The 23,218-nt window shown below is 41.6% G+C and overlaps 1 protein-coding gene across 1 annotated transcript in view; it reads left to right on the top strand.

Annotated features, from left to right (window-relative positions):
• mmp11a (matrix metallopeptidase 11a) overlaps positions 1-23,218 on the top strand; it is a 30,315-nt gene that overhangs the window by 1,452 nt on the left and 5,645 nt on the right. The window contains exons 2-7 of the mRNA XM_057832071.1: positions 13,427-13,638; positions 13,792-13,935; positions 17,415-17,548; positions 18,095-18,327; positions 18,390-18,594; positions 21,274-21,534. Coding sequence (XP_057688054.1) covers positions 13,427-13,638; positions 13,792-13,935; positions 17,415-17,548; positions 18,095-18,327; positions 18,390-18,594; positions 21,274-21,534 — 1,189 coding nt within the window. The remainder of the gene's footprint in view (positions 1-13,426; positions 13,639-13,791; positions 13,936-17,414; positions 17,549-18,094; positions 18,328-18,389; positions 18,595-21,273; positions 21,535-23,218) is intronic.

The following is a 23,218-nucleotide window of genomic DNA, read 5'->3' as shown; positions in this document are numbered from 1 at the left end:
GAAAGGAAGTGAAGAAAAATAGTCAGGAAACGGAAGTTGGAGGGATCTTGTGAAGACTTGTCAGAATTTGGGAAAAATGTGGAGAACGATCGGTAAACAATAGGCAAACGACACTGGAGGAGTGTTTCAAAAAGAAAACAAAACTAAACCATTGTCAAAGAAGGATTCAAAAACTATTTTGATGAGACAGACGGTGACGGCCACAACAGCGTCAGGTTCGACACGCGTTCTGCGGCGCTCACGTTGCATTACTCCTGAGCCAGAGGTTGAAACCAACGATGAAGATGATGAAGATGATGAAAAAAAGTGAGACTGATCTTGATCCGGACTCATCAGATTACTGGGAGTCACCTCATTCAACCGGGAGCAGCCGAGAGCCTTCCCCGTTGTTATGTGTGCAAATAGTTCAACAGTTCAATAGTTTAGTTATGTGTAAATAAATTGTTACTTTGCGATCAAAAGCTCTATTTGTCTTGTTGTTTATGTTATTTTGTAGAACGAAAACATTATTCAGATGTTTGGCATGTCACACAAGCGAAAATTAGCTGTGTTAAAGTCAAAGTTATGTTTGAATTGTATGCTTTTACAATACGTTCGATTTCTCTGTTTTTTCATCAGAAATTGAAAAATTGCTCAAATTAAGCTATTTCCTAATGCTGATTTCTAAAGAATGGAAAATGATATGAACTGTTTTTCTGCTGAAAGAACAGAGTCTAATCTTTCCTTTTGTGTGTTCCTTTTTTATATAGCAATAGAACAGAATTTTCTGTGAGCCTTGCACAAACAGTCAAAATCCAGTAAAACGGCCTTGAGCGAAGAGCCTTGCTCCGGTGAAAATGGCTGGGAGTGAATGAGATAAAAAGGTTGATTCAGCGTATGGGGAGTTACATTTTCCTTCCACTTAAAGTTTGTAGTTTATGTTCACTCCCTCGTGTGATTTTATATTTACTGTAATTTTCTGCCATTCATTGCCGGTCCGTGAAAAAAGGCCTATATCACATCGGTCCGTGGTGCAAAAAAAGGTTGAGGACCACTGATTAGAAGGTTTCATTAGCCTACCATTCATGTTTTTGGGGAGTACCCACAGACAACATGCGAACACCACACAACATTGAACCCTTAATTTCAGAAGTGTGAGGTGGACATGCTAAACACTCTCCCACCCTGCTTTCTCTGAATTCAACCTCTAAAATTGTCGGTCACATCTTTCTAGGACCGACATCAGTAATAAATCATGGCAATAGTTCCTGCTGTCCAAACCCTCCCAAAAACGTGTAGTTATTGGTACTGCATAGCAATTTGTACAGTCTTTTAGTTCTAGGCTCTTGTTGTTCCTGTCGCTGAAAAGTTGCAATTATTTTCTAGAAGTTTTATTGAGACATGTTCACAGCTCAGAAGAAGAAGGCTTCACCCCAGAACTCTGAACCTTTTTAGGGATCACAGGTCGTTTGGTGAAAAGATGTGTCTAGAACTTTTGACGGGCTCATCTCAACTACTGAATCAGATTAGAGATTTTTAACTCCAGGGGCTGCAAGATCCTACAACTTCAGTGGAAGCGATGAACTTTTAGGTGGACATGGTGTGTTTTGACTGCAGGAATTGTTTACAAAATTGAGTTCTAAGGTCTTTCTTCAGGTCAACAGAGGAAGTGTTTAATTCAACCTTTTAGTTTCAGGAAAAATGGCATTTTTACCAAGAGCGTTCCTTAAGCATGTACTTTTGGGGACTTGTAGTTCCTGAGACAAAAAGTATCTGATGTAAGCTTTTGAGGTCCAGCATTTTGTGATGACATCAGTGTTTATGTTATGCTGAGAAGCCAAGTTGCTGACTTGTGTGGCATGTGCATCGACAGGAAGTAGTAATCAGATGCCTTGAAGACATTTAGTCAACAACATCATAAAAAACGTACAGAGTGACTGAGGTCTGTGTTACACTTTGTCCTAGATTTATTGTACAGTACTTGATGTTTACTTATTTTACAACTTGCTCTGACTGCATATGCATAATTGGAGCGTGACAACTTAATAGAGCAAAACTTTGTATTGACATTTAACCCAAGTGGAACTCCTTGACCAATAATTGAACACAGGCTTCAGTGGTGAGAGTGCCAGAGCCTAACCATAAGACCAGGGGTCAGCAACCTTTAGCACTCAAAGAGCCAATTTGACCCAATTTCCACAAGAAAAGACAAGACATATGCTGTATGTGTGTATATATTCTGTTGGGCATGTTATACTTAAGAAAATGAGGTAAGACTCCTGTAAAATACATTTTTGCACACTTTTTTCGCCATTCACTGGCACAAAGGGTTGTAGGTACACCTTCCAAGTGGCAACCATGCCTTAATATAGTTGGTGAATTCATGACCTGCGGGGGTGTCCTTCAAAATTCTTTGTTATATCTCGTAAGCACCAGAATAAATTGTAATTTAATATTCATTTAATGTATAACAGCTGAATCAGAGAGTTCAAAGAACTATATGCAGCCCCGGAGCAGCAAGTTGTAGCCCCCTGCACTAGACCATCAGGGATTGTATTAATTTCTTGTTGCCACTGATAGGGATTGACATCCAGTCCTTATTGACAGGTGGGTTGGGAATGATTATTTACTGCCATGCTTCCCAGTCAAAATGAATTGAACATTGATTGCCGTCTAATGGAGGCAGTGAATTTACACATAAAATAAATAGAAAATAAATCCTGTAAGGTATGTACACAATAATGGATGTTTTTCAGAAAATACAAAAATCACGAAAAACATTCACGAGTCCAGTTGCCTCAATTGAACCTTTGCGGATAAAAACGCACATTGATATTTTTTTTCAAATCGATGCTGTGACAGTTAGCTAAAAATGAGTCAGACAGTTGAACAATAAGGCTAACGAATCATTTCAATGTAAGTGTTAATGCAAATCTGAGTCTTGAGGTTATGTTTATGAACTGGTGATCTAGTTAACAAATGTTGTGACAGGTTGTATCTTTCGAGGCCTCGTGTACCTGCCAGGACCACTTTGTTATGTCTGGAGTGTATTGACAGGCCTGTGCACGCCTTGCACAGAAGAGTTACACGCCGTGTCCGATTGCACACCATGTGCCTGCTTTCCTTTCAGACACCCAATGTGGGCGTAATCGGCAAGCCGGGTACCAAGTGATGTGAAGGGGAATTAGCTCAGATGGTAGAGCGCTCGCTTAGCGTGCGAGAGGTAGCGGGATCGATGCCTGCATTCTCCAAATGCTATTTTACCTTGTTACTTGAATTCCAGCAAGTCATGCCGATAATATTAAAATGAAGACAGTCATCTAGGGCTGCAACTAACGATTATTTTCATAGTCGATTAATTAAACGATTAATGGGGTACGTTTTCCAATTACCATCACAATTTATCTTGAAGTTGTTTTAGGCAAGTTGTAAGGAACAATGAAGACAAAATTGAAGGAATCAGTCCTTCTAGCCAGACTGCCGGAATCGCCCCAGCCGAACCGCCGGACCCGCGTTGGCGCAGCTCCAACAACCCGGGCCAGCGAGACCCCGACAATCTGGCCAGAAGGCCAAACTCCGCGTATTCACCTTAAGCCTGAGTTATGCTCCTGCGTTGCGGTGCCGGAGAAGTGATTACAGCGTCAATGAGCATTCGATAGTTATGCGGTGAAGGAACGCGTTGCTCTTTAATTCACCGCCAAGCCACTAGAGGGGTGTGGCGTTATGTTTGTACGGTTTTGGGGCATGCTTGTTGACTTCCGCTACTCTTGTTTAACGGAGAAAAAATAAACAATGCAAGATGGAACGCTTGAATGTAAATCTACTGCTCATCAACATTGAATAAATGTTGATCATACAAATGTATAGGGGCAGCCGATGCAGAAGACGGTTTCAAGGCGGTCTGGCCGACTTTTGATGCCGCACAGAGAGTTCTAGACTCAGGTGGAGACAGCTAGCTGTGTCGGCTAGCTTCAAACTGGCATCGAGCAGTGCGTCCAAGGTCTGCAAAGCCCTCCAGCCAGATTTGTTTGCCATGTCCTACAACCAGCCAGTGAGAAGCCATTGCAGATTTCTGGCGTCTATGGAAATCCCCAAACTGCGTTGGGAGCCTTGATTTTAACGTTAGCATAAAAAGCACCGAGGCACTCTCAATCAGTGATGATGTATCGTGTGTGAACTGTCTGTTATTGAAAATTAAAGATCAAAACAACTGTTTTGACACCAAACCTGTGCTTTATTCTTCATATACTTGAAGTGTGACACGTAAATAAGTCACAGACTCACAGCAAACGTATGTACACAATAAATGATGAAGTGCACCAACCAAAAATACAACATAAAGTGATAAAAAGTTGCCAGTTTTTGGCCTACTGGGTCACCGCTTCGTGTGGCCACTCGATTCCAAACACACATGTCTCGGTGGTTCTTCCATTTTTTTTTTTTTTTCAATCGCCGACCTCGCCATTTGGCAATCGTAATAATGTCTTAACGAGACTTGCTCTTCGATGATACTCCCGTCGGCTTGGTCCATTTTTGCGTGTAGAAAAATAATGTTTTACAATGGTGTTGATTTCGCGCTGAACCGGAAACAACAGTCTGAGCGAACCAATCACAGTCCATTTCCCCCACGTCGTTTAGATATATGCGTTGACGTGACGCTAGGCTGACGCTAGGGTTTGAAAAATCAATTGGACCGCGTCAGGCTATGGCGCAGGATCGTAAATCGGGTCTTACTTGACGGCGCAGGTCTGACGCGGATATATAACTCGGCCTTTAGTCTTAACCTTTTGTACTGACTCAATTTTGAAAGTTTTAAAGAAGACTCACTGAGAACAAGTTGACAATTTATTCTGGTCGACAGCGATCAAACAGAAAGGTGAAACAGACTCAGGCAAGGAGGCTAAGTCGTTCCAAGGTCACACAATATCAGAAGTCAACAAAAGGTTCCCGAGAAAAATGACAATCTTAGTGAAACATTCAGTCTTTTGAAGGCTCTCGCGGGGCGGGCCGTGGGCAGGAAGAAGGGTGTGTTTGGGGTTGTTGTCTGTTTGTGGATTGGGCAGGAGGATTCAGGAGTTACTGTTTTCCGGGCAACGAGGGTTGTGGATTTTGCCACCTCAGAGTCAAAGGGGCTCTTGGAGTCTTATCAGTCGTGTTATCCATCGGATATCGTGCGTACTCCGACGTCCCTTGTGTTGGAACAGGGTGTCCCGCCATTTGTTCTGGACTCTCCGGGAGAACTGATTGCGAGAGTTGTTGGTGCAGACGTGGGCTTGTCAGCGTCAATCTTGCTCATGACACAGACTTTGGGCTTTGTGATAAGAAGGCATCGTCTATCTTTTATGCCCTACATTCTGCTTGTTTTCCTTAAACTGTGGTTATAAGTGCCATTTATTTTATATTGGGTGTGTTAGAGCGCTGTTTTTCAACCTTTTCTGAGTCACGGCACGTTTTTTACATTGGAAAAAATCTCGCAGCACACCACAAACCAAAAATGTTCCAAAATTACTTTCTGTACAGTATATTTAATTTTTTAATAATTTCTCAATATTTATACTTACTCAGTGTGAAACTTAAGCCTGTTTAGATGAACACTAAGCCGATATCCTAGCAGGGATCATCATCAACAGCTCTCAGTCTTTCTCTGTTATTTTTTTTTATTGCAGTTAGGCTTGAAAAGCTCAGAATGATCAGACAGGGGGACTTTAGCTATGTCTTTAACCGCATCAGGGCCGAGCATCTCGCTGACAATAGCTTCGCAGGCAGGTAGTATTAAGGTCTCTGCCACAGTATGGAACTTTTTTTATTTAGCAACATAGGGTTGCTGGCTTTGAGGGCTTTCTCATTTTTTACCTGTCTAGTTTTTCTCAAAAAAGTTGCCTGTTTCTCTTTGTTTTCACGGAGGCAATAAAAATAGTCCATCGACTAGTTTTGAAGTGACGGGTGTTTCGTTTGGAGATGACGTTTAGGATAGCTGCTCGTGTCGCGTTCAAGAACTCCTCGGATTTCTAGCCGTCAACCATTTTGCTGTCCTCGACAATGTGTTGGAATAAAACACGGGGAGGATTGACGGTCATCATGTATGGATAAAATGGAAAGGACACTTTCAGGTATATTGACTCTTGACGAGTCTAATCAAATTATGTACAGTAGACGTGCTGTGGTCCACATTGTGGCGGACAGCAAGGTTGTTGAAGGCTAGAAATCTGAGCAGTTATTGAACGCGTCACGAGCAGTACTTCGCTCATCTAGACACGACTGCAACTTTCTATCTAATCCTTCCTTCCTACTGTAACTCGGCCCGTTGAATTAAAAAAAAAAAAACTAATCTAAAAGAGCGATAGGCTATAGGATAATTTCTCGCAGCACACCTGACGATCTCTCACGGCGCACTAGTGTGCCGCGGCACACTGGTTGAAAAAGACTGTGTTGGAGTAATACTAACAGTCAAACAGTAAATACGAGAAACGATACTATTCCCTGATTGATTATATTAAGTGTGTTAGAATAATGCAAACAGTTAGACGGTACCTACGAGAAAAGGTACTCTCTCTTTCATTCCCCCTCAACGATCCCCCGGATCGTAAAAAAATAATAATAATAAATGACAGCGGTCTTGGAACTTAGCCTTAGCAAGTTGTGAAAAAATCAGCAAGTCATCCTCAGGGTTCCTGTTAAAAGGTTCTTTAAGACAACTAGATACCACTTAAAGGAGGTATTCGCGGGGTCAAAACCTTGGTGGTGTCTGGTCCTGTAGCTATAGGTATCAGCTCACTGCGCTCTCCTTTGTATCTTGCCTAATCCCATCCAATACAGGTGTATTGAGAACGATTTGCGCATGATCAATTAGACAGGCTACCAATCAAGTGAGTCCTTATCTTATGAAAAAATGGGAAATGAAGTGAGTAAAACTTGGCCCAGTAAATAAATTTTGGTCTCCCCTTCACACCTGTAAGAGAGAAGTGTGAGCAACCCTAAACAAAAAGAGATGTAACAGATGACAGTGAGTCAAAAACCTCCGATTAGCTTTTTAAAGGAGGAAAAAAACTCACTGGCAAACTGCTACACCCATAGTACAGCAAAAAATCCATTCCCCAATTGACTAGAGAATGGTAAAAAGGCTGTACCGTACAAAAGTGAAATACAGAAAACTTGAATAAAAAGAAACTCGAAACATGAAAGAAACATCTTCACCCCCGACCAGTTGTTTGAAAAAATGATGGGCACAGACGGCTGAAGGAAAACTTTAATCCACCCCAGTTAAAGAAGACTTTATTCCACCCCATTAACCAAAAAACACCCCAGATAAACGACAGAAAATGGAGGCTAAAAAATAAAAAATAACAATGGGGTGAAGCAAGGGGAACAAAAAATGGCAAAAATGTACCGTTACTGCGATTAAGAACCGAACAAAAAGTGCTAGTCTTAGAAAAAAAAATCCTGATCAGGTTAAAGAATTTACAAAAATTAATCTACCGTGATTGTGGAACTATCCAGAAAAAATATCCGACCTGAGCCGAAGAATTACAAAACTTAAGTGTGAATACAAAAAAAATATCGAAAAACGTGACGGAAAACTAAAATAAAAAACCCACTACATAAACAAAACATTCCCAACACTCACCAACAATGTCAGGGGCACTGCTCATAGCAACATCCGCAAGTAAAATAAATAAATAAACAATAAAAACACTATCGCAACAGAGACCATGACGGAGGACACTAAACCCATGTATTTCCCAAACCACGAAATGCACCACGAGTTCCTTGGATAAGGGGTCAAATGATACTGAAACAAAAATATTAAAAGGATTAGAATCATCTAATCCATTTAGTGGAACTACGGCAATTCATTAAATATATTAAAATCAATTCATCATTCATATTATTAGTTCAAATCAGCTAAAAAGAGTAAGAAGTAATGGTAAAATTAAACTTAACAGGTCCAATGGGGCAAATAAGTATTTAGTCAACCACTAATTGTGCAAGTTCTCCCACTTGAAAATATTAGAGAGTTATTACATTACAGAATTGTCAACATGGGTAAACCTCAACCATGAGAGACAGAATGTGGGAAAAAAAACAGAAAATCACATTGTTTGATTTTTAAAGAATTTATTTGCAAATCATGGTGGAAAATAAGTATTTGGTCAATACCAAAAGTTCATCTCAATACTTTGTTATGTACCCTTTGTTGACAATAACGGAGGCCAAAGGTTTTTTGTAACTCTTCACAAAGCTTTTCACGCACGGTTGCTAGTATTTTGGCCCATTCCTCCATGCAGATCTCCTCTAGACCAGCGATGTTTTGGGGCTGTCGTTGGGCAACACGGACTTTCAACTCCCTCCACAGATTTTCTATGGGGTTGAGATCTGGAGACTGGCTAACCCACACCAGGACCTTGAAATGCTTCTTACGAAGCTCGCCGTTGTTGCCCTGGCTGTATGTTTACAAAAACCTTGCTGAAATTCCCCTGCGAGGTGTGGGAGGTTTGTAGTGGGTTTTGGCTGCTCTCAAAAGCGGGTAAAAAGAACCACTGGAGTACCTGGAGGTGTTTGGTTGGATAGAGTTGATGAGATAATTATTAAGAGGTTTATTATATATTTGCTTTAATCAAAGAGATGAAGAGATGTTTTTGCTTATTACTGCTGAAGGAATGCATTGCCTTGAAGAAGCCTTAAAGACTCTCCCCTGATCAAGGACTGAGACAGCCTTGCTTTGCTGGAATGTGCTGACACACATGTATTATTATTATTAATTCCACTTACATGCATACACGTAGCCAAACAAATTCATAGAGGCGTTGCCCACTTGGCTCCCTATCCTTTTAAGGTTGACACTCTCTCTTGTTGCTAGGGCGAACCCAAATAAAAAGAAAGGTGAAGGAGGGCATAGTTTCAGAATAATAGTGGAAGCTGTATTTTGTAGTCTAGTATTCTCCTTGCAAGAGTGCCTTCTCTCCTCATTTTTGTTAATGTTTATAAATGTCCTCCTAAGGATTTGTATTTGAACTTGACATTTGAATGGTCCTTCGAGCCGGATTCGAAACAACGACCTAAGGATTTGTATTTGAACTTGACAAGAGTGCCAAATTTTCTGGTTAAAATTCCCCCGGAAGTTGTCGAGGTTTGTGGTGGTCAAAGTGTGTAAAAATACTGAAAAGTTCAGCTAAAATGAGCCTGAGGTATTAGGTTTGCTGCGATCTGTATCGCTAATCAACTTACGGGATAAAGCCACTATTATTGGCGGTCTCGTTTGGGTGCAAAAATATGCGATCGGGACATCCCTAATATGTATATATGTATGTTAAGAAAGCTGTAAAATACACAAATATTAGTAGTTGTAAAGCATGTAACAATAAAACTAATAAAATGTTAAATATTGGAAAAAAATATTATACGAAGAATACAATAATAGAATGATTTTTTTTGTTAAGATTTCTATATTTTACTACTTGCACTTTTACAACAAGCACTGTAAAGAGCATCTCAATTTTGTTGCACAATTTTTCTTTTTCCTGTTGTATCAAACCATGATACCTGTACCAAAGTACGTAACGAACAGTGACTTGTGTGTCCAATTACACCCCTATTTAAAAGAAATAAAAATAAAAATGTACCTCAGGCTCTATGAGATATGAGTTGCACTCATAGCAATAACTCCAATTTGCCTCAGCTCCTTAAGTGCTTTATCTTGTGTTGACTTGAGAAAAGTATTTTTCACACTCAATGTTTTTGCTGTCATCCAAGTGCCGTGTCAGCAACTTGTGTGAAAATAATCAGCAACTCTCTGTGCCAAAACAGCAACGTGGAGAAATTCCTTTCACCCCTCCACCTACATACGTTCTTCTACTAAAAGACAAAATTGTCCAAACAGACTTTTGGAGTCTGAAAGTTTTGAAGCTGCAAAAAGTATATTTTGGGGTTTTCCGTCGTTGTTGTTGTTTCCGCTGCATCCAAGCAGTAATGCTATCGCAATTGGTTCAAATACACCAGGAGACTCGCGTACCTGTGCTGACTTGTCGTGTCTACACTGACTGGGTGTTTTGCAACTCACGTGCCGAAACACGATTAAAAAAAAAACAACCATGCCGACGCATCATCGCTGTGGCCGACGTGTTTGCTCGCTCAGCAGAAAGCAGCTCGATAATTGTCTCCCGGTACTAACAATGTGAGTGCCTCTGCAACAGGGATAAGAGAACTTTAAAAAGGCACACTACTGTTTCCAATGCAGTAGTACCTCGAGATACGAAAAATTCATTTTACCCAAAATTTTTACTAATCATTTTTCATTTCATATTACGAAACATCATATAAAAGATAATACTGTGTTAGATAATTCCCGCTTGCAGCAATTTATTAATGGAACTACATAGTTTGACTATAAATGTAAACAAATGTAATATACACACCACAATTTGGTACACGATATTCATATACAGTGGTACTTTGACATACGATTGCTTTGACACACGATCTTTTCGACATCCGATGTAAAATTTGACTCGTCATTTGTTTCTATATCCGATGACACGCTCGAAATACGCCGATTTATGACAGCGCCGCAGTTTCTTTGTTTTGCCGCAAGACAGACGCACGTCGGATTTTCTCCGTGCCGGAGAAATCAACACGGGATACAAGAAAGTTTGTGCAGGTGGTGAAAAAAGGAAAAAGGTGATGCTTACCATTGAATTGAAGATAGAAATGTGTAGGCATCCATGAACTGGCTCGACAATACGGATGAAGAATGGCTACAATCTCGATGGTCCTCCTCCATTCGCCAGTCTTTATAAGATGTCGATTGTTATTGTGGTAACATCTCCAAAGAAATTCCCAGCTTCGTCAGGTTTTTAATCATTTATTTCAGAACTTGTGCATCACAACACGCCTACTGTCCGCCGCAGTTGACATCAACAACAAAACATTAAAAGAGAAAGTAAAATCTCTACCCCACCTTTCTGTCTGTCATGTTAGCCACGCGGTGCGTTCAGGTACACCACGCATAATACGTCCGCTTCATTACGACCCGATTCCTTACATTATTACAGGAATTATTATATTATTATTCCTATTTTTATTTATGATTTATTTGTTTGGCTATGTGTAATTGCCATTTGTAATAGCACCAGCTGTATTTATTAAGGATTGAGTGTAGGTTTTTGGGCTGTGCAACAAATAAATTTTTATGTATTCTCATATGAAAATCCTGCTCGATTTACAACCGAAATTTACAAATTTCGACTCCCAAACAATGTCCTGGTACGAATTAACTTCGTATGTAAATGTACCACTGCATATGAAACAAAAGAAGAGTAGGACTTACAAGCAATGCTTTGTCAAGGCACAAACAGCGAGATGAAATAGCAAAAAATGGCTGCCGAAGTTAGCTTGTCTTTTAGCAGCTGTGACCTTGAGTAGTCATGTGATAATGTCTGTAGAATGAGCTAGAACCTAACAAAGTAGTTACACTTTAGCCCCACTAGGGAGGTGACAAAGAATTGCAAATAAAGGCAGCCAAGTAGAGGACATTACACCGCTTTTAGAACCTGCTCTTATGAGCCTACTGTTGGTATTACTTTCGCGATTGGACATAGCCTCACTTTTTTTAGGTTAGGTATATTGAATGATTCCAATGTATTTGGCTCTTTTCTCAATCCTTATAATATTTAACTTGGTGTTTTAGTAGAGCTTGGAATGAATTAGGCAATTTAGATATAAAATGTGATTCATTACACGAAAAAATCATGATACAAAAGCCACTCTGTAATGAATTTCCTATCTTGAGGTACCACTGTATTTTGAACTGTTTCATGCATAAGATAGATTCGATGTAGGTCGAAATGGAAATGCGCCCTTGGTTGATTGAAGTGTGTTATCCAAGTGTTTTTGTATTTGATTGCAATCGCGTTTAAATCCTGCAGATGCTAGGATTTTTATTTATTAGATTTGTATTAGTATGCAAATTAGCTCCAGTCAGCTGCATATTGATGATAAGCAGAATTTTTGCAGAGGAGCCTGAAAATAACCATCTAAAATGGTTTAGAAAATGACATTCTGGGCCCTTTTAACACAAATTTTTGAACAAACATGGTAAAATGGCATCAAATGTTGTTAAAAAAATGTAGAACATTTAAAGTCACGTGCATCTTTAAGTCATTGGCCGTGATTGACAGTCATGCTAGCAAATGAGTTATAAACAAAAAACAATTGCTTCTCGGGAAACAAAGTCAATTATTCAAGTGGGAATGGAATGTTTATGAACAGAAAAAGAAAATTTATTGTGGAGCCATCATCAACTCGACATGCAAAGCCATACCAGGTGCTGAGAGATGCAGGACGGAAATGAGTCTTTTTCGACCATCTGGGTTTGATTTGTGGATGTTAATTCTTCCTCTTTGGGCCTCCAGTCTCTGCCAGCACGACAGCAACAAAGAAAAAACACCCAAAGAGGTTCTGAAGGGCTGGGCAATGCTGTATTTTGGTGCTTTGTTCTTTTTTGAACTGAGACGAGAACCAACAAATTTCAGTAATCACAGCCTTGCAAGCAAGACGATACTTCCTGATTCATTGATTCATCATGCAGTACCATCTTGGAAAACCTCAACTGTCCAACCACTTCGCTGGTAATCTCATGTTCGAGCCAATTTGGAGAAAGAGGCGGGAGCTTAAGATCAGACTTAGGAACAATGCAACATCGGTGTGCAAAGCGGTTCTTGTAGATAGTTCCATTTCTGAAGTTTTGTCTGAAATCCAGTTAATTTCCTCATTAAAAGAAGAGGGAAAAAAAGCTTTCCTTGATTGGAAACAATGTTTTTGCTCTTCCGCGAGCCAATGCGTCACCCTGCGGCTTCATGTGGATTGGTCACCTTCTGATGGCAAGTCAAACGGTAAAGTGACTATCTGCTTAAATACTATGGCGGAATGTAAAGTATTTTTTGTAGTTAGGTCAATTTACCAAGTTTTGTCTGAAATACACCTTATTTTCATCACTAAAAGAGGAGGAACAAAGAATGTCAATTTTTTTTTTTTTTTTTTAAGGGAAACTTTCGCGAGTGTGACGAGAAGATCCATCATCCAGTCAGCAGCCATATTATGAAACTGGTCTCGATTAGATCTTTCCCAGGTCCAGATTGATATGGGGCATATAGTCGTACACTTAAGTATGTATAAATATGTGTACTGCTATATAAGATATGTATGGCCTGATGAAACATGCCTATGACTAATCTTTCAGCGTTGAAATATTTTTTGCTTGTGTCTCTGGGCCACCTGTGAATGATTGCCATGTTCCGATGATTGACAGGCTGTTTGCGTGAAAGATGTATTGTTTCATTACCAAATGCTCTCCTCGTGTGAACTTTGACTTGTAAATCCGCCAGGATAATTCTTTAACACCGCCTCCCTGCTTCGAAAACACATGAAAAGCAGTTTGAACATGTCCTCGCAGGTGTCTGTGAAAGCAGTCAGACTTCCTCACGCCCACAATCTCCTCAAAGATGTCGCTCTGTCCAATGGTATCCGGAGGCCGGGCAGGCGTCCACGCTGCGGAGTTCCCGACTTCCCCGACGGCCGGCAGCAACGTCTTCTCCCGCTGGGACACCGGCGCAGGCGCTTTGTCCTCTATGGCGGACGCCTGGACAAGAATGAGCTCACCTACAGGTTGGCTGTTGTCATTATAATTATATTTTAGCTTAATTCATAAATGCTGTATTTTTTCCTCCTATTATTCCAATTTTCATTTAATACAGTAAATGTATCTTGTTTTCTGATACTTAGAAATTGTTTGAGTCGAAGCTGCGTTATTTTTGTCAGGATTGTACGCTTCCCCTGGCAGCTGGGCGAGGAGAAGGTGCGGCGCGTGTTTCGGGAAGCTCTGAAGATTTGGAGCGACGTGACGCCACTCACCTTCACAGAGGTCCGTGCGGGCAAAGCCGACATCCGCATCGACTTCACCAGGTACGGGAAATGTCGTCCTCTATCAGGTAACGGGCAGGCAGGTGGTGTGTGGACTAAGCCTGAACGATATATCGTTTAAACACCGCCATCGCGATGTGCGCGTGCGCGGTAGTCCCATCGCAAGGACGTGCGATAGTTTTTATTTTTTTTAATCCACATACGCCTTGCTTTCTACTCTGAGCACAGCCTCACACCCTCCCTCTCCCAGCTTTTTGAACCTCATAGTCACTGCAGCACTTGCTTATTAAAGTTAACGATGCTGGTTGTCTTTGATCTTGCCAAAGCAGCAGACATCACAGCGCAGCAAGTGTCAATCATCGTTTAACTTGTTAAACAGTTTCTGCAAGGAAGCCGCTTTGGAATGAATGTGTGTGTGGAGACGTTGGAGACATAAAATAAATGCCAGAAGTGATCATGAGGAGTTTGTAATTTCTACATGTCACTGGTAGATAAACAGAAGTATTTGATAAAGCCAAGCATTTTTCTACTACAGTACTTTATTCTTGTTCAAAAATGATTTGGTTGGACAGTTATGTTTAAAACTGATCATAATTATTACATTTGAAGTGCTTAAAACCATTTATTAATATATATATGTATATACACACATTTTTTAAAATCATACTTTGGGGAAAAAGTGAGAAAAAAACATGTCTTATATGTATCTCTTTCCAATGCTATATCTGAATAAATACATTTAGCACACACACCAAAAAAATTAAAATTTGTGGGGCGGGGTGCGCGACTTCGCGGTTTTTCACTTATCGCGGCGGGTTCTGGTCCCCATTAACCGCGAAAAACGGTGGTCATGGTGAGTCATCCATAGTCTTTCCAAACAGCTATTCAAGTCATCTAGTGAAAATTTCTTTAAAAAATATATATACATATTTTTTTAATATCGCAATATAATATTGCAAACCCCCCAAAAAATCGCAGCAAGTTTTTTCCATTATCGTTCAGGCCTAGTGTGGACCCAAATGCAGGGAAAGGAGGCGAGGCAGATTGACGGTGCGAAAATGATTTAATTATGGCAAGTAAAAAACAAAGTGCCAACAAATAATGATGAGATCCCAAAAAAAACACAGCAGCAAACAAAACTCAGGTTACTAACAAAAGGATGGGTATCAAAAACATACTGAGGGGAACACGAGGGCTTGGAGAAAACTGGCGAGAACAGGACATGGACATTAGCCACGTTTACATGGAGCCAAATATTCCAATTGCAATCGGTTTAGATGTTCAAACCGAATAAATGTGTTCCATATAAACACCTCATTCGGAATGAACAGGCCCAAACCGAATGGAATTTCATTCCGTTTCACAGGGGTGGAATATTCCTTTTCCCAAACCGATTAGAAGTAAAATTATATCATGTAAACAGGGAAGCGGAATGGAGTCTGGTTGCGTTCTTTCTGCACATGCTCCGTACTGACGTGGTGACATCACTTGGTGACGTAAGTAACGTCACTTGCAACATGGCTTCCAAGCACACGCACAGCGCACCTAATTGGAGTCCGACGGAATGTTTATATCCATGAATCCCTCCACCAGCCCACACAACTTTTTAAATGAATGGTGTGTCATTCTGAAGTTTTGTTTCCACTCGAAAAGTTAAAACAGCAGCTGATCTGACGATCGATCTCCATGTTTTGCAACGTGACGCTTTGTTTTGATTAATCTGCGCATGTCAGACGGCAGTTGTCAAACGTCCTTTCGGAATAAAGGCAGACACATGTAAACGCTGGATCGGAATAGATGAAGTGACATGTAAACAGCTGATCTGAAATTTCCATTCGGAATTATTTGAATCGGTATGAATAAAAGTCAGCATGTAAACGTGGCTACTGACAATGACGCAACAAAGAGTGAAAAGAAACTGGGAGCTGATATACACACACAGACAAGGGGTAACGACACAACGAGGAACAGGTGAGCACAGGAGGATGCAATTTTGAGGATACACTTGGAGCATGAACAACAGGTGAAATCAATGGGCAATCACAGGGACAAGTCACACTAGGAGAAAACAACACAAAACCTAACAGTCCTCCTGACCGTTTTGTCGTGGACCTTAGAAGTCATACGCCCAAAACTATACTACCTGAGACAAGACTTTTTGGGACACTTTTGGGGAGTCGAGACCGTGATGAGGGTTAGACAAGCTAAGACCATAAATATCGCTTTTAAAATCTAGTTTTGCACAGATACCGATAATAATTATAGAGGGGGATCCAATACGACACTAAAATGCAGGCATAGGTATCGACGAGTACTATGAAGTAATGCACTGATGCTGCACAACATGTACTCTGAAAAATTTAGTTTCCAACTGTTGTCGCCCTTCTCAAGACGGCCATCGATTACAAACGCCACCAAAAAAGAGCTTTTTTTTATTCTGTTAAGTGTTGTTGATTGTGTTCATTTAGTAGGTATATTTTCAATGTATGTGCTGAAACTTCAAATGGTGGATAAACGGTAGTACCAGCAAGGATTTGAAGTTTTATCAACACTGACATTAACATGGGCATCTGGAATGATATTAACTTTGTTAGACGGAGGGAAAATGGGAAACAGTAGGCTCGCGAACTTCTCCTCTGCTAGCATAAATGATTATTACAAGAGCTCAATAATGTACTAAAGTGATAACATTTGAACAAACACTAAAAATAATAGTAATAAAGTTTTCCCCTTTAAGAGCATTTTAAGTGTTTTTAAGTTCATTCATTTATTGTTACTGATACCAGCTAGGCACAAAGGTTGTTGGGCTGATCGAGCCTGATAGCAACCATTTAACATTCAAGTAGGTATGTAGTGATTTTGTACTATAAGGGGAAAAAAAGGGGGAAAAAATGTTTTCATATATATATTTTTTTTTTTAAACATATTGGTCAATACCACACAGCTGGGTAATGGAAACAGTATTGGTGCAACACTACTTAAAAACACTTTTTGTTTTTTAACCCAAAGGTGGGTAGAGTAGCCAAAACTTTTACTCAAGTAAGAGTAACGTTACTTCAAAATAATATTACGAGGGATCAGGGCTGGGCAATATGGCCTCACCTTTTTCCATTTTTCGCCACCTGGTCTAACATTCTTGGAAACCATGTTGATTTCTCTCACAAGAAAATCCACTGTGCTTCATAAATCGTCGTATTTCGGGTCGTCGGATGTAGAAACAAATGGCGAGTCAAATTTTACGTAGAATGTCGAAAAGATTGTGTGTCGAAGCGATCATATGTCGAGATACTACTGTATTTTGTGTATGTATTTGTATTGCATTCATGCTATCGAGTAATGTTGACGCCAGCATTCTATGTCAAATAGTTATTTTTTATGGTGCTATATAGACGATCAAAGGACTGATGACTGCGAGCATGTACGTGGTCGTCTGACAAAGACATTGTTTTCCAGAATACTTGGGCTTTTTTCTTGTAATCTTTTTTCTTGCATTTGTTTCATTTTGTTTTGCCAACCCGCAGGTACTGGCACGGAGACAGCCTCCCGTTCGACGGCCCAGGCGGGATCCTGGCTCACGCTTTCTTCCCCAAGACTCATCGCCAAGGAGATGTTCACTTTGACTACGACGAGGCCTGGACACTCGGGAACCACATGGGTCAGGCCGACAAGCATGCTAAAAAATAAGCTGTAGCCAAGCGTAGACATACTGCGTTTGTCACTTTGTTAAGAAATATTTGTAAACTTGGCTGCCTTATGAAGACCAGAAACAATACAGCTGAAAAATAGAACAACAAGCTAATTTCATCCTTCTGGTGTAAATTGAAATGAGTTTATCACTAATAGACGGCCAATCCTGCTGAAGTGGGAGGGATGGCAGCAAACGAACATTCGTTCATTCTCTGCCACCCTTTGCCATTGATGCCACCCTATGACCATCCATAGCAGCCAGTTGGTTAATTTATGGACATTTTAGCTAATTTCCTGTTGACTTTGGGTCACTTCATATTGAATTTGTGGCATTTGGGTCACTTTAGGGGATTTCTAAGTCACCATGTTGATTTTGGGTACTGAACAGGAAGTGACCTGGGATCCATTTTGACTGGGAGGAGCGAATTTTGTTTTTATTAACATTTTAATTCATACATGTATTTAGCTCCACAGTTCTTTTATGAAATATGAAACTCCCACCCCCATCACTTAGGCACGGACCTTCTCCAGGTGGCGGCTCATGAGTTCGGCCACGTCCTGGGCCTGCTTCACTCGGATGAACCCGGGGCAATCATGTCCGCCTACTACTCCTTCTCGTACCCGCTTGAGCTGAGTCACGACGACCGACGTGGGATCCAGTTCCTGTACGGGCGGCGTCCCGAGCCGCCATCTCCCACACCCCCTCCGCTGCCTCCCCGTAAAGAGACCAATGAGATTCTCTTGCATGTAAGCATGACGCAGATAATTGTGCTAAGAAACCGACTGATGCTTTGTCTCATCTCGTTCAGCCCGATGCGTGCCTGACGGACTTTGATGCGGCGTCTGTCATCCGCGGCGAGCTTTTCTTTTTCAAATCGGGGTATGTGTGGCGCATCCGCGACGGGCGTCTGGAGAGCGGCTATCCGGCGTTGGCCTCGCGCCACTGGCGAGGGATCCCCGACAACGTGGATGCCGCATTTGAAGACGAGGCCGGCAACATTTGCTTCTTTCAAGGTCTATCCGACATGCAGACTACCCCAATCTCCGACATGCAGACCACCCCAATCCCACTGGACCTTACGTTAAAGTTACCGTTAAAGTCGAAATTTATGTCAACACACTCTGTATGAAAAACTAAAATATGTTAAAACTTTTTAAAATGTAAGATGCTTTTACTGACCATATTTGCTTAGAGGTGGATGGAGAGAGAGAGAGGTTTTTCAGTATTTTTATTTGCAACGAAAGCACAGAACGCAACTACTGTGAACAGCGTTTGCGGACAGCCCAGGCAACACAGCATTTTACATCAACATTCCAACAATAACCATATTGCAACCTGATTCGTTACATTACTGTCCTTATTTTTAGGTTACGTGACCTGGAAATTTTTTAAGATGGGGGACCGGAGGGTGTGTTCTAACTATAGAGGGGTCACACTCCTGAGCCTCCCCAGTAAAGTCTATTCAGGAGTGCTGGAGAGGAGGGTCTGTCGGGAAGTCGAATCTCGGATTCAGGAGGAGCAGTGTGGTTTCACATCCCGGCCGTGGAACAGTGGACCAGCTCTACAATCTCGGCAGGGTCCTCAAGGGTGCATGGGAGATCGCCCAACCAATCTACATGTGTTTTGTGGATTTGGAGAAGGTTAGGTTAGAAGGTTAGACTGTGTCCCTTTGGGATTCCTGTGGGGGGGTGCTTAGGGAGTACGGGGTACCGAGCCCCTTGTTAATGGCTTTTCGGTCCCTGTACGAGGGGTGTCAGAGTTTGGTCCGTAGTAAGTAAGTCCAATTTGTTCCCAGCGAGGGTTGTACTCCGCCAAGGTTGCTCTTTGTCGCCAATTTTGTTCATAACTTTTATGGACAGAATTTAGGTTCAGCCGAAGCGTTGAGGGAGTCCAGTTTGGTGGCCTCAGCATTGCATCTCTGCTTTTTGCAGATGATGTGGTGCTATTGACTTCCAGCTGTGATCGCCAACTCCCACTGGAGCGGTTCACAGCCGAGTGTGAAGCGGTTGGGATAAAGATCAGCACCTCCAAATCCGAGACCATTAGGGTAAGTATCTAGGGGGGTCTTGTTCAAGAGTGAGAGCAGAAGGGAGAGGGATATCAACAGGCAGATTGGTGTAGTGTCTGCAGTGATGCGGACCTGCACCAGTCCGTTGTGGTGAAGAAGGAGCTGAGCCAAAAGGGGAAGCTCTCAATCTACCAGTCAATCTGTTCCTACCCTCATCTTTGGTCACTTCGGGTCGTGACCGAAAGAACAAGATCCCGAATACAAGCGACCGAAATGAGTTTTCTCCGCAGGATGTCCGGGCTCTCTCTACCTTAGAGATAAGATGAGAAGCTCGGTCATCCGGGAGGGACTCGGTCTCGAGCCGCTTCTCCGCTGTGTTGAGAGGAGCCAGCTGAGGTGGCTTGGGTATCTGGTTCGGATGCCACCTGGACCCCTCCCTGGAGAGGTTTTCCATGCATATCCTCCTGGCGGGAGGCCCACAGGGAAGACCCAGGACACGCTGGAAAGACTGTCTCTCGGCTGGCCTGGGAACGCCTGGGGATCCACCGGAGCAGTTGGTTGAAGTAGCTGGTGAGAGGGAAGTCTGCGCTTCCCTGCTAATGCTGCTGCCCCAGCAACCCAACCCTGGATCAAGCGGTAGTTAATAGATGGATGGTGAACTGGAAGTTGTCTTTGATTGTTGGCAACTTAAAGCCTGTGTGAACATAAAACTTTGTTTGTTTTCGCGCAGACGGTTTAACTTCGGTCAATGCAGCATATCCTTAATGATGGGCGTTGGTGTCTCTCTGATTTTATAATGTTAAGCTTCGTTTCCATGGGAATTGCTATTCTTTTGGCTGAACCTAGAAGACCCAGCTTTGTTCTTTGGGGCCATCATGTGAAAAATAGGGGGGCGACAAAGGCAAAGTTACTCCCAGAGCACAAACACAGACAAGCACTATGCATGGCAGATGAGAAACTAGCGTCGTAAAGCCCAAACGTCAAACGTAGAGGACATCGTAAACCAAAGACCCAAAGTATTTGCATTTTTATACTGCTTTTAACATATTCTCAATGACACATATTGAAATCATTAACAGTATCTGTTAGCATAGCGATTAGCCATTCGCGACTAGCACTAGCCTCGTGTTAATCGCTAATTAGCATATTTCCACCAGAATGATAGTATAACTCCTACAATAATATTTAACAATTCTAAAACCTTGATTGTTTTTTATAAATTCTCAAACAAGACATTTTTGCAAAATAACATATTAGAGCACAAATAAGCATTGAGGCTTAATCTATAAAATGCCTTGCTTACGGCAGCTCAGCATGAGGAACCTCAGCTCTTCACATCAACATAAGCGCACAGTTCTTTGTCCTAACAAGTAAGCAACTCATTAGCCATCAATATAAATGACTATTTTATATGATTTTTGCATTATATTTCATACCCAATTTGGTCATGAGTTTTGTCATATTCACTGTTGCCACCAGAGGCAGTGTAAGTGCTGATGTTACATGCATCAAAATAAGACAATTTCAGAAAATTAACAAATAAAAAAGGTCAAACCAAAAAAGAATGCCAGTACAAAAAAATAAATTCAGCCACAAAAACAGGACTCAAGCCAAAATTGTTGTTAATAAGTTGGCTTCTACATGATCAAGCTGTTCCTAAAATTGTGTTAACTTTGGCCGTCAGGTAACAGTTACTGGGTGTTCGACACCGAGATGCGGGTGCGAGGGCCCGAGTCTGTCCAGGCGCTGGGCCTGCCGGCAACGGGCGTGAAGGCGGCGCTGCGCTGGGGTCGCGACCCGGACTTCAACACCTACTTGTTCGGCTCGGGCGGATACTGGCGCTATAGCCCGCGACGCAACCGCCTTGAGTCTCCGTACCCGAGAGCAATGAGCGACTGGGGTGGGATTCCCGCCGATGTGGATGCTACCTTCCGAGACGCTTACGGTAGGCTAAGGACTCTAGTCCTTTTAATCTTTTTGACCAAATGACATGCTCTGATCATTGTTAGAGCTGAGAAAAACACATTTTAGAAGACGACAAGCACATTTCCTCTTTCATTTGATTATAATTGGTTTCGAAAAACTCTTCGATGGCGTTTTATATCTGCCAAGTTCGGGGCGACGCCATCACATCCTGTTTTCATCTTTAATGAATGACGTCCGATAATTGATACAAAATAATACTGCAGTTAAAGTGCCTGTGACATCACAAAAAAATGTTAAATAGCATTATGATGTGAATTAAAATCATATTTTGAGACGATTCGACTACATACAAAAATTTAGCAAAGCGCAGATGACGAGAAATACGTTTTTTTAATCTGCCGTTTAGCTACTCCTGTCATTATGGCGCTCTGGCGCCGCCATCTGGGTGCTGACATCGGCAAAGTAACGATTTCAGCTGATTTAGAATTCAGCCCAATGGAGGAGGAAGAAACAGAATGAAGAAAATGCGACGGAGCAGCAAAATGTCATCATTGTTTTTATCTTTCTACTCCAATATTTTTACAGGCTATATTTTTTATCTAAGTATTTTTCCCCAATTGCTAAATAAATTGTAGGGTCATGACAAATAACAGTCTTGTTCTAAATGGAATATGAAATATTAAAAATGAATTTATTCAGTACGACAGGGCGTAAATTACTGCATAATGGTCAAAACTGCCGACTTCTTAAACCTGTCGAACGCTATTTTATGCCACCGGAGTTAGTCTGGCTTTTGTCATTTCCCTGCACCGGCTTCGAAGACGGAGGAAAGAGAATAGGAGGCATGAGAGCTAGGCAACATGTTTTATTTTATTTATTCAGGACGACATGGCAAAATTACTCCATAATGGTCAAAACTGTCGACTTCACCTTTACTGTCGCACCTCCCGAACAATATTTTATGACACCTAAATCGGACATTTGTCATTTCCCTTCCCCGGCTTCGGAGAATGTAAACAAACCAGAAGGCGTGACAGCTAGCCGACATGCTAACCCGAACCGAGTGATGTTTCAAAGTCTTCGAAGCGGAAAATCACACATAACTATCCTGGATTATTTGACATGACGACCCGGTTGTCGATTGTCATCGCGGATCGGCAAACCGCCTGGCGGAGAGCAATTTACAGTTTGTTCCCCGGAAGAGGGTGGCTGGAGTTGTTGTGCAGTTAACGTGCTGCTGCTAATGAGCATTAGGAGAGCTTTTTACATGCCTATCAATGATCAAACGTAAGTAGTCCTTCATTTAAAGAAAGTTTGTAGTGTTTACTTTGTATCGCTGTATTCGTATTTGACATAATACAAAACAAGATGTTTACTCACTTCCTCGTAAGTCCAATGGTCCCACAGTAAATATCCACGGTGAATGGGAACCTTTTGAAACTCCAAAAAGGCGCATACGCCTCTCCCTCATACAGAATGATTTTTCTGCAGCCGTTTGGCTGGCGTGATGCGAAAAATAAACGTATTAATCCGCAAAATCAGCTAAATCCTTCTTCCTCATGCACAACAGTACACTGTAGCGTGAAGAGGACGTCTTCTACCGTACACGTTAGAGCCTAGTTCGGGCCTAAAAAATTCAGCCCGACCCGACACGGCCCGCTGGTATTGAGGCCCGACCCGGCCCGAGCTCGATCACTTAACTA

This window comes from Corythoichthys intestinalis, chromosome 3 (genome assembly GCF_030265065.1).
Source record: "Corythoichthys intestinalis isolate RoL2023-P3 chromosome 3, ASM3026506v1, whole genome shotgun sequence".
NCBI classification, from domain to species: Eukaryota; Metazoa; Chordata; class Actinopteri; order Syngnathiformes; family Syngnathidae; genus Corythoichthys; species Corythoichthys intestinalis.
This window is presented reverse-complemented; position numbering and strand designations above follow the sequence as displayed.